The sequence below is a fragment of the Microcaecilia unicolor genome, chromosome 10 (assembly GCF_901765095.1).
Source record: "Microcaecilia unicolor chromosome 10, aMicUni1.1, whole genome shotgun sequence".
Taxonomy (NCBI): domain Eukaryota; kingdom Metazoa; phylum Chordata; class Amphibia; order Gymnophiona; family Siphonopidae; genus Microcaecilia; species Microcaecilia unicolor.
The window spans coordinates 204231619-204244307 of NC_044040.1; the positions used below are offsets into that span (position 1 = coordinate 204231619).

At 43.1% G+C, this 12689-nt stretch overlaps 1 protein-coding gene across 5 annotated transcripts in view; it reads left to right on the forward strand.

Moving 5' to 3' along the window:
• FXR1 (FMR1 autosomal homolog 1) overlaps window positions 1–12689 on the forward strand; it is a 137716-nt gene that overhangs the window by 14321 nt on the left and 110706 nt on the right. For all 5 annotated transcript variants that reach the window (XM_030215747.1, XM_030215744.1, XM_030215749.1 and 2 more), the window contains exons 2-3: window positions 5849–5901; window positions 11650–11743. In XM_030215747.1, coding sequence (XP_030071607.1) covers window positions 5849–5901; window positions 11650–11743 — 147 coding nt within the window. The remainder of the gene's footprint in view (window positions 1–5848; window positions 5902–11649; window positions 11744–12689) is intronic.

The window sequence follows — 12689 nt, forward strand, 5'->3', positions numbered from 1 at the left end:
GGGCTGGTGCTATTTCTTTTCTGGCAAGAAATAGAGAATTTTTAAAAAAGACAGTTTACGAGCCACTTTCTTTAGTGTCACTTCTGGGAATTGATACTGGCGGCCTGACGACGTAACTGATGGCGCTGGAAGCACACAAATAAGATGTTGTGCTGGAACCCAACAAACATCTTTTCTTTCAGGCCAATAAAATGAATGAGCCGGGCCTGGTGGATGCATAAATGTTACCAATGCATCATTTTATTCGATGGAAATTTGTACAGTGTTGCCTACCCACCAAGCTCTCCATCAATTTTACTACTAGAGGGATAGATGCAACTGGTCGATAGTTGATGAGATCATTTGTTTTTGTTTTTTTTTCTTGGTGTCTTTAGGTATTGGGGTAAGTAGGATGTTGCTATATTCCTTGGAGAAGGAGCCTTGTAACTTTAAGTTTAGGTAGGATGTGAGGTCTTCTATGAATCGGTTGGGGGTGTATTTAAGTAGGTGACTGGGACGTGTCCAGTTTGCAGTGGGTGTTGGCGAACTTATGAGTCGCTTGTGTGACTGATTCAGTGGTGAGTGGATTGAATGTTGACCAGTTTCGGTCAGCTGGGTATCCGCCCAGGCTGTTGAAGAAGTTTTCAGTATCGATGATGTGATGAGGAAGGGTGCTGCGTAGTTTTGTTATTTTGTCTTTAAAGTAGGTGGCCAATTTGTCTGCAGGTGGGATGTCTGTGTTGGATGTGGTGACAGGGGTGGTGTCTAATAGCTTATTATTTAATAGTTTCTTGAGATCTTTGTTATCCGGTCCTAGTATGGTTTTATAATAGGACCTTTTGGTTTGCCTAATTGTGTATTTGTTTCCATGCATTGAGTGTGTGTTCATCTTTTGTTTTTTTCCATGCTCGTTGTAGTTTTCTGGTTTTGTTTTGCGTTTTTTTTAAATTTGTCATTGTACCAAGGTATTGAGTTTTGTCGTCTTGATGTTCTCGTCTTTAAAGGTGCTATTTCGTTTAGTACGGTTCTGCATCCATCCTCCCATTGATTGCGGTAATGTATGGAGTCAGATCTTGTTATCCATCCATTGTCATATATCTGTTGCCAGAATATTTGTGATCTATTTGCCCTCTCGTAGTGTAAGTTGTATGTACTGATGTGCGAATTAATCCCTTCTTTCGGCAGTTTAGGGATAGGTTCAATTTGTAGTGGTCGGTCCAAGGTGTTTCTGACCATTTCATGTTTGTTATTGATAAGTTATGATCTGTGTACAGTTTCTGTGCTAGGAGGTCTAGTGTGTGTCCTTTAATGTGGGTAGTTTGTGAGGCCATTTGAGATCCCAGGACTGTAAGAATTCTTTACATTCACGTGCATTGGCGGAGTTGGGATCTTCTAAGTGAAGGGTTATGTCGCCTAGTATTAGTGTGTTGGAGTTATTAACACAAGTGTTTGAGATGAAGTCCGTGAAGATTGGCTGGCTTTCGTTCCAATTGCCAGGTGGTCTGTAGAACAGGGCGCGCAGTTCAACTGATCAATCAGCGATTTGTTTTGAATTCTGATTGAGGCGATTTCTAGTTGGGGTGTTATGGACTCAGCGGTGGTTTCAGTAGTGAATTGTTCTCTATATATTAGTGCAACTAGCCGTTAAGCCCGTTAAAACGGGCGAGATTTGTGCTTTGCAAAATGTAATAATTCTCACCTCCATCCATGTCCAGCAACCCTGCTCTCCCCTGCCCTCCCCCCATGTCCAGCAGCCCTCCTCTGTCCCCTGGTCTCACCCCGTCCACCGATCCCCCCCCCCCCATATCCAGCAACCCTCCTCTTTCCCTTGGCTGCCCCCCCTCCCCGTCCACCAACCCTTCCCTCCCCCCATGTCCAGCTACCCTCCTCGCCGTCACTCCCTCCCCCTTCCGTGCTGGGCCCCCTGCACTGACCTGACAACGCCTCTTACCTCCGTGTGAAAGCTCTACAGGCAGCAGCAGATCGCTCTGCTGCTGCCTGCAGCGCTTCCACATGGAGGTGAGAGGCGCTGTCAGGTCACTGCAGGGGGCCCGATACGGAAGGGGGAGGGAGCGATGGGGGGGAGGGGGAGGTTGGTGTGCGCGATGTTCGTTTCCAAGCGGCAGCGTCCGACTCCATTTCCCTCTCTGTTCCGCCCTCTGACATCATCACGTCTTGACGCGAGGGCGGGACAGAGAGGGAAGTCTCTACTGCGCATTTGCAGGTAAGTCGGTCACTTGCCATTTATATGTTTGATGCCTCCACCTCTCTTTTCCGATCTTGGTGGTTATTACAGAGTCTCTTCTTAACCGCTGGTCTCTGGTTTCACAGAAGTATGACCTTTATCTTCCTTGGATGCTAGTTGCTGAACAGAGTATGCAGTGATGCCCAGGAATTGGACTATCGGACCTCTCTTTCCGATAACACAATGGGAGGTGGTGACAACGGACACCAGCAAGTCAGGGAGATCATTATATGTTCCATCTGTTACAGGGCACCTGGGTGAAATAGGTATCTCGGTGGTAGATTAAATCACTTGGAGGTCAGGGCAGTATGGAATTCCTTATTTGATTTTTGCTCCCTTTCTGGCAGGGGCCCCGGTCTGAGTTTTCTCCGACGATGCGACTGCAGTGGCTTATATCAACAAGCAAAGCAGGACCTGTAGCTATTCAGTGGCTGAAGAGCTGGTCTCCCTCACGAGTTGGGCAGAGAAAACAATCTTTACTTGACAGTAACTCGCATTGCTAGGTGAAGATGAACTTTCACAGCAGGCAATCCTTGGACCCAGGAGAATGGGAACTATCCAGCTAGAGTTGCAGCCCTACTTCAGCCCTCGCTGGAGACACATCTACTTGGCCCATGGTAGACCACATGTCAAAGGATCGGGTTCACTGGAGTTGAATAATTCTCACAACATCGGATTGGTTGCAGAGGCTGGGTTATGCGGACCTGATTCAACTGCTGGACAGGAATCTTCTCTGCCTTCTGTAGGTACATGGCCTACTGAAGCAAGGTCCTGTGCTTATGGAGGATCCGTGCCCCTTTAGACTTACGGCTTGTCCATTGAAAGGACTTTGCATAGACAAAGGTTATTCTGATTTGGTCATTGCTACCTAGCTTCGAACTTGGAAACGCTTTACATTCATGGCATATGTGAGGGTGTTCAAGGGCTTGGGTTCTGAGTGCGGACTTTCTCCCTTCTCTGCTCAGGTCACACACATCCTAGTGTTTCTCTGGGCAGGTCTTGAGAAAGGATTGGAATTGTGTTCTCTAGAAGTTCAGGTTGCAGGTCTGGCCTGTTTCAGGGGCCGACATCCTAGTGTTTCTCCAGGCAGGTCTTGAGAAAGGATTGGAATTGGGTTCTCTAGAAGCTCAGGTTGCAGGTCTGGCCTGTTTCAGGGGCCGACTAAGAAGACGTCTCTTGCAGCTCACCTGGATATTGTTTGATTCTTGTGGGGAATGGTCTGTTTGCAGCCTCCCTTTCGTACTCCACGCCTAGAGTGGAACCTTAATTTAGTCCTTTGGTCTCTTCAGAAGCATACTCAGTTAAGTCTGTGCCAAATGACCTACTTCATTTTCAGTTTGGCTTAATTCTTTTCAGAATTACTATAAATGTAAAAGTAAAATTAACAAAAAATACTTAGCTTAAAAAAGATGTGTATTATAGTTAGGCTAGAAATTCAGTAGCTAAACATTTAATGTGAAGATGATGGAATATTTATTTGATTGAGACTGCCAAGGAAAAATCAAGTACATTATGATGACATTTAAGATTGCTCAATACTGTAAGTACTTGCTCTCTGCTTTCAACTGTTGTGCAGTATCAGTGGACAGCTGGCTGAAGACAGGCAGAGTGGTACCCGTAAAAATACAAGCTCATGCTGCTCTTCAGGGGATTTAAAAGAAGCAGTGCAAGTAAGAGAAGGGGGTTGTTACTAAGGGCATTTGTGTGGCTGTGATGCTCCTGCATAACTGCCCATGTCTTCTGAGCCCTAGACACCAGGTCTCATTTTTTTTTTGCCACCACGATGACCTGGTGCTGGGATTTGTTGAGCTCTGATTTTTAATAGTTACTGACCTTTAATATGTTTGCTTTTTTTCGTATATACCGCACTATCTGTGACTTACAAGAAACATTCATAATAGAAGTTCCGAAACTACCAAAACTTGTAACGTACACTGCATAACTCTTCCTCTCTACGATTCCACAATGTGTCTATAACACATGAACCTTATTCGTCCACAACTTGACATTGTATTTGTTCCTCTACCGGAAATGGCAAACACCATTACGGTATTATGTAAGCCACATTGAGCCTGCAAATAGGTGGGAAAATATGGGATACAAATGTAACAAATAAATAAAAAATAATATACGAGTAGCATCATAAAACAGTTGATAGTAAGCTTCTACCATAAAATAAGGCCAATAGGTTGCAGTTTTCTAAAGGAACATTGTATTGAAAAATCTTACCTGAATTGCCAGACCACCAAATTAAACAGTTTAGAATGTGTCCTTTGACTTTTGGTGTTCAGTAAGAGCATTCTTTCCAAATAATGTCCAAGTATAATTTATACTTCTATCTAGGTAGCAAACTCTAAAACTGTTTTAATTGATTGTCTCTTATTCTGATTTCAGCTGGTTCATTCAATGTAACTGTGTGTCTGCAGTAAGGACCAATTGTGGGGAAATTTTAAAAAGTTTTACACCCCCCCCCCCCCCCCCCCCCCCCCCCCCGTTTACTAAGCCATGCTAGCGACTTTCTTTTACTATTTCGGACACAGCTTAGTAAACAGGGGTGTTAGCCTGCAGTTGACAACAAAATGCTTATAATGACATTTTTTCCCCATGAGTTAGAATTTTTAAATATTAAAGTATTTTGAATCACATTTTGCCATAATTATTTTAGTTAACTATTATGGAAATTTTGGCTGATAATGATTTGAAACAGCTAAGGAAGCTAAAACTAACAATCAGAATATTGATACTTGAGAAATATTAACTTGGCTCCCATGACAGGTGTTCTGATGAGCATGGATGACTCATTAATGGAATGACCATGTTATTTTTTTCAAAAATGATATGGATGAAACAGGAACAAAACAGTAATTTGTACACTTGTAAATGTTTATAAGTTGCCTTTGTGTTACTGAATGGTTGAGGCACCTTCTTGAAAAAGTGTATTGATTATTTTGCAGTTAGCATAGCTATATGTTATTCCATAACACTAAATGAGAAATAAGCAGTTTCAGTACCACTTTTCAATGTTCAGCCAGAGACAGTTTTCTCAAACTGGTTGGTCTCTTGGCAGTGCGTGTGTGTCTCTCTCTCACTGAGGGCAGGGGACATATCAGAGCAATCCTGCTCTCATACTGGAGGGAGGGAACAATTGCTTGAGTAGTTTCTCTGACCATCACCTTCTTTGCTCTTCATGGGACTACAATTTTAGTTGTGCTGAAGCAAGGTGGGACCACTGCCTCTTTAATGATTTCTGCCCCTGAGCAATGGAGGGTGGGATGCTTAAACTGCCACAGTTTGGCAGGTGTGCTGGGGGTTGCTGACAGAGCCCATTACTAGGCACTTTATCTCCAGGGGTAGGCAAGCATATTTTGTGCCCCCTGCTTACAAGCTGAGCCTTACTTATCCTCCTCCCCTGTGATTCACAGTCCTTTTTCCTTCTCTCTCCTCTGTCTGAGTGGTAGTAGGAAAGTAGATTCTTGGCTTTTCATCTGCTGCTGGCCCACGCTTACATGTCATTCATTCCTGGCGGCTTTTCCACTTCCAGCTATGGCCATGGTTACTGATCCTTATATTTTAGTCTTTCTGTTATATATATGAGTTTTTTTTTAATATGTTTTTCTATTGCAGGGATTTATTAAAGATGTCCATGAAGATTCACTCACAGTTGTATTTGAGAACAAGTAAGTATGCTGCCTTCTGCTATTTGAGTGCTTCATTTTTTGGTATTTATAATCTTCATTAAACCATTCAGTGTACAATGTCAAAAACTGACATAGTTTCCTGTTTTCCTTTATATATAGAACAAGCAATATACCGGTCAGTTAGAAGTTTTATAAGAAGAAACCGAGAGGCAGTTTTAAAAGGCAGCCCGATTCTTCCGCCTCTTAATTTTTTACTCGTTTCAAAAGTACAAAGACTAGGGGACAGTCAAGGAAGTTACATGGAAATACTTAAATAGGAGGAAATATTTTTTCACTCAACGAATAGTTATTCTCTGGAACTCTTTGCTGGAGAATGTAGTAACAGCAGTTAGCATTTCTGGGTTTAAAAAAAGGTTTGGACAAGTTCCTGGAGGAAAAGTCTATAGTCTGTTATTGAGACAAACATAGGAAAGCTACTGCTTGCCCTGTGATTAGTAGCATGGAATGTTGCCACTATTTGGGTTTCTGCTAGGTACTTGTGACCTGGCTTGGCCACTGTTGGAAACAGAATACTGGGCTAAATGGACCATTGGTCTGACCCAATATGGCTATTCTTATGTTCTTGATATCCCCTCTCTCCCTGTCTCATACCCACAGTCTGACCTAATATTCCTCATTTAATTACCATGGGACACAGGCCCACTTCATAAGAACATAAGTGTTGCCATACTGGGACAGGTCCATTAAGCCAAGTATCCTGTTTCTAGCAGTAGCCAATCCATGTTATAAGTACCTGGTAGGATCCCAAAAGAGTAAAATGGATTTTATGTTGCTTATCTTAGAAATAACCCGTTGATTTTCCCAAGTCCATCTTAATAATGGCTTATGGACTTTTATTCCAGGAAATTATCCAAACCTTTTTTAAACTCTGCTAACCTAACTGCTTTTACCACATTCTGTGGCAATGAATTCCAGAGTTTAATTACATATTGATTGAAGAAATATTTTCTCCAGTTTAAATAAACTTACTGTTTAGTAGCTTAATTGCGTGCCCCTTAGTCTGTTTTGCAAAGAGTAAACAAGCGATTCATGTCTACCCATTCCACTCCGCTCAGTATTTTATAGATCTCTATCATATCTCCTCTTGGCCTTCTCTAAGCTGAAGAACCCTGGTCTTTAGCCTTTCCTCATAGGGAAGTTGTCTCATCCTCTTTATCACTTTTGTCGCCTCTCTCTGTACCTTCCTTTGAGATGTATAGACGGCAACACGCAGACCAACTTGTAAAGGAAACTACCTGACGTGGCCAATTTTCGCTAAACGGCTACATCTGGAGCTTATGACACACTGTTGGACCCAACAAACATCAAAATACTTTCAACTTACAAATTAAATCCAAAATATAACTTAAATCACATTGAATAAACATGCATATCAAAAAAATATATATTTCACTCTGACATAATTGTGAACAGCTAGCTAAAAATGATGAATCCATTTAAAATACATAAGATGTGCAAAGATGATGATATTTTAAAACCTGAAATGAATTAAATGGTCAAACATAATATTGAAGTGGACCACTTATCCTCATCAATTGTGCATGGTGTAGTACTTTTAAAAATATTTAAAAGTGTTTAAAACTATCCCATCAGGGCATGCTTGTGAAAAAAGTGAACAGAATTCATTAGTGCCTCTAGCAGATGAATCCAGGAACTGTTGGGTTATATTCGTCTTCCAGCAGGTGGAGGTAGACAAGACTGAAGGCAACGATACCAGCCTGCCCGTCCGCCCCTGCATCAGTTAATATATCTCTATCTCCAGCAGGTGGTGGATGGATTCTTACCAAGTCCTGGATTCAAAGATTCTGGGGGTGCTCCTGAGCTGGGTGGCCAATTGAGCAAGGGGGTGCCAACTTTGGGGGCATACCTGGTCTCTGGGCCCCTACTTCACCCCGCTATACATACCCTTCTCCCAGTCTGGTTTTGGGCTAGGCTGCTCAGAGTTTCCCTTCCCTTCACAACCAAAAAAAAAAAGGGGGGGTGGGATTACAGCGGTTTGTATGCTTTTTGCCTGAGCTTTACCTTGATTCAGGGAAGCCAGAGTATGTGCTGCTCAATTCTTTGCTGGGATGTCCCGCTGCGATTGGAGCGCCAGCAGCTGGAGTAAGTTCCAGCTCCTTTGTTCTTTCTCCCCGGGCGGTTTGAGTTGGGGAATGGTGGCAGAGACGGTTAAACGCTGTTCCTGATGCGGAAAACGGGGTTCAGCGTCTGGGTTCTGCAGCACGGAGTGCACTGAGTCCAGTGGTGGAGATGGTTTGTTCACCTCCTCTGATGATGCAGTTTCCCATGCTGAGTCTCCTGGCGCTGAGGCGATCCCTGCTCCAGTTTTACTGCAGGCTGTTTCCCCTCTTGAGGATGAATTGGCGGGGGGGGGGGGGGGGTGTCCAGTATGATTTCTGGACCTGAGCTAGGGATGTCTGCAGTGGCTGCAGACTCTGGAGAGTTTTATTCTCCTCAGTTTGTCCTCCTCATGCATCAGGCCTATGTGCTCAAACGTGCCTTCCCTCAGCTGCTTCCAGCTCCGGTCTTGGGAGCCCCGTTGGGGACCGTGGTCTGCCGACCTCTTCTCCCGGGGATGATTCCGCCCTTAAAAGGAGATGCATGACCTTGTCCAAAGTGGGGTCTTTGGTTCCTGTGATGGCTGCCCCTTCCCTGGCAGCTCCCTCTGACGGAGGTCGACTGGCTTGGAGGAGGGTGAGCTCTTCCATGAGGAACTGGATGACCCCTCAGCGGTCTGTCCTTTTCATACAGAGGAACTGCCATCCCTTATTTCTCAAGCCTTAGAGGCCTTAAATATTACTGACCCAGAGGTCACAGCATCTGCTGCTGTTAATCTGAAGATGGCTAGTACTCAGAGGCCATCCAGAAATTAATTTTCGCGCTGTGGTCGGACTCGGATGGGGGCGTTGAGGTGGCCAAGGCCATGGTGTGGCTTTATCCGACCCGGGTACAAATCAGGTGAAGCAGTTGTCTCTCCTCAAGGTGGACGCCCTGGTGACAGTGGTTACCAAGAAGATGACTCTGCCTGTGGAGGGTGGAGTAGCATTGATGGACATGCAGGACTGATGTCTGGCGGCTTCTATGAAATGGTCCTGTGAGGTTGTGCACTGGCTCTTCAGGCCTTCATTTGTAGTTCTTACGTAGCTAGAGCTTGTCTTAGCTGGCCTCACTCGGCCCTGTAACACAGCCAAGAGACTGTATCAGAAAATCTATGCAGTAAAGTCTTTGCGTTTTTTATCTCTTTTGGTCCCAACAGGACCGCTGCACCAGTTGTCAAGAGTTCTAACAAATTGCATCCAATTATGTTAAGAAGTAGATATTTCCTTCAGTTCCAAGTTGAAACTGCATTAGTTTACCCATCAAACCTGGTCCTCTATACCCTTATTTCACGTTTTTCAAGACATTTTTTAGATATGTCAGTGACAGGAGAAAGTGTCAAAATAACATTGTGAGGCTCAAAGCTGAGGAGGAGGAATATGTAGAGGCTGATATGGATAAAGCTGAACTGCTTATTTCTGTTCTGTATTCATGGTTGAAAGGCTGGCAGTAGGAACACATGCTAATGGGATGTATATATGGTAGACCAGCACTGATTCTCAGAAAACTGTGTTTGTGAGGAGCTAGCTAAACTAAAAGTAGACAAAGTGATGGAGCCTGATGGGATACATCCGAGAGTACTCAAAGAACTCGGAGAAGTTCTGTCTGCTCTTTAGTGCTTCCTTAGAGAGTCTGGAGTGGTCCCAGAGGACAGGAGAAGGGCGGATGTGGTCCCTCTGCACAAGAGCGGAAATAAAGAGAAGGGAATTACAGACCTGTCTGTCTGACCTCAGTGGTGAGTAAACTAATGGAAACTCTTCTAAAGCGGAGGATTGTGAGGCTTCTCGAATTGAATGGAATGCAGGACCTGAGGCAGCATGGTTTCACTAGAGGCATGTCAGATCAGACAAATCTGATTTCTTTGACTAGGTGACCAATCAGTTGGACGTGGGAGGTGTGCTAGATGTGGTGTACTTAGATTTTAGTAAACAGGCGACTGATAAATAAACTGAGTGCCCTCAGTATGGTACCTAAAGTGATTGAGTTAAAAACAGATTAAATGGAAGGAGACAGAGGATAGTGGTAAATGGAGCTTTCTCCAAGGAAGGGGATGTTATCAGTGGTGTACCGCAAGGATTGGCCCTTAGGCCAGTTATTTTTAACATATTTTTGAATGATTTTGCGGAAGGACTGTCTGGTAAGATTTGTCTCCTTGCAGATGATACCAAACTCTAATATGGTGGACACCCTGAAGGTTGTGGATGATATGAGGAAGGATCTAGCAAAGCTTGAAGAATGGTCCAATAATTGGCAACTTAGATTTAATGCTAAGAAATGCAGTGTCATGCACTAGGGTTAAAATCCAAAGGAACAGTATGATATAGGAAGTGAAGTGCTTCTGTGTACGAAAGAAGAGCGGGACTTGGGGGTGATTTGTGTCTGATCTTAAAGTGGCTAAACATGTAGAAAATGTGACGGTCAAAGCCAGAAGGATGTTTGGGTGCATAAGGAGAGAGATGACTAGCAGGAAAAAAGAGGTGATAGTGTCTGTTGAGGTGCCTTTTAGAGTACTGTGTTCGGTTTTGGAGATCACATCTACAGAAAGATATAAACAGAATAGCGTCGGTCCAGAGGGCGGCTACAAAACTGGTAAACAGTCTCTGTCATAAAACATATAGGGCCAGGCTTATGAACCTCAACATGTATACACTGGAAGAGAGGCTTGAGGGGAGGGGGATATGATAGACACGTTTAAATACCTCGGTGGCACTAATGTACAGGAAGTAAGCCTTTTTCAAATTGAAGGAAAGAGTGGTGGATGCATGGAATGCCCTCCTGGTGGAGGTTGTGCAGAAGAGGACTGTAAGAATTTAAGAAAGCATGGGACAGGCACTTGGGATCTCTTAGGAGAAGGAGGAATTAGTGGTTACTGAGCATGGGCAGACTGGATGGCCATTTGGCCCTTATCTGCCGTCATGTTTCTATGTTATTGCCAGAACCAAGCTTCAGTAGCAGAAGATACCTTTTAGTCAAGCTGCTGTGGTAAATCTGTCCTTTTTAGAGTGCAAAAGTTGCCAACTCGGGGGCTGTTGCAGCAAGAGATGCGGTTCAGCTGGCTGAGCATGCTAGTTCTACCACACAGTTAACAAAAATAATCCCGCTGGTATGCTGTAAGCTATGAGCTTGCAGATTACTGCGGCGTTAGTTAATGACTGCATTAATGCAACTAAATAAATAAATAAACATACATTTTAATGCAGTCTGTGGTAAGGGCTTCTGCTTGAGTTAACACCTGTGCTGAAACACTTCCTGCATTGTTCAACCAATGAAACCTGCAGTTTTACCATATTAAACCAATTGTAATGCTTTCTCTATGGGCCCCTAAGTGGGTAGCTGAGCCTTCAGGAGGTGAGTGAATTATCCAGGGTAACTAGATAGTCAGTGGGAAAGATAAGATTTGAACCTTGGTTTCATGAGTCCCGTTGCATTACTTTAATCACTAGCACATGTCTTTTCATGTATTTTTTCTTCTTCTTTTTCATTCCCTTGGTACTTGGATTGCTTATCGACTTAAGTACGTACATTGATTTTGAGTTTACCTTTAACTGCTGGTCATTGTGCTTTGGTTAATGGTGCCAAAGAAATACACTGTTTTTGAAAAAAAAATAATTAAAATGCTTTAACTTTTAGCTGGCAACCAGAGCGTCAGGTTCCATTTGATGAAGTAAGGTTACCTCCCCCACCCGATATCAAGAAAGATATTGTTGAGGGAGATGAAGTAGAGGTAAGTAGCTGTTAAAGATCATTTTATGCAAGATTAATATCTTTAATTCCAGATGTTTGTTTTTGAATGCTTGCTCATGATATTTAAATATGATTTGATTAAAAAGGGAAACTTTATGACTTTGACACTATTTAAAATGTGCAGACATTGTCGGGAGACTTGGAGGCGTATTTTCAAAGCACTTAGACTTACAAAGTTACATAGTAACGTATGGAACTTTGTAATTCCAAGTGCTATGAAAATAGCCCCAACGTGTCATATCATCTTCAACTGAGAACATTGCTTTTGGAGTTTTTAGAAGTTACTGTGTAGTTGGATGCTAGCAACTACACAATAAAATGTATAAAAATCAGTAGTTTTAAAAAATACTTTTCTTAGCGTTAGCTCTACTTTTCTGAACCAGTGGGTTGTCGTCCCTTCCTACCAGCAGATGAAAGTATAGAAAACTAAATTCTGCCAGTGACATCACTGTATAAACTGTAGTGCTCCCTGAAACAATCCAGTATTTTATATTTAAATCGTTTTTTGTCATTAACAGAAACAACATATGTTCTTTCAGAACGTACGATAATTAGCAGTCATATACCACTGGATCCACATATTTTCATTATACATTCCTCATGAGACCATATTATAACCCCTTAACCCCTATGTATCCATCTATTCCCCTACCCTTCCTTAACTACCCACCCATCCCTCCCTATCCTTCCCCTATTCCTCAAGTTCTAGGATATATTCAGTTAGTTGACCTGGAAGCTACTAGTATTAGAGGTTCAACAGGTGGCTCCTAGAAGCATGGGGCAATGTCTGTAAAAATGGACTCCATCTCTTTAAGAATTGCTGTAAGTCCGGCTCAGATTTGCCCTGACACATCTGTCTTTCCAAACGCATCAAAGCCACCATTTGCATTCTCCACTTCTGTGCTGAGGGACCATCAGGAGAAAGC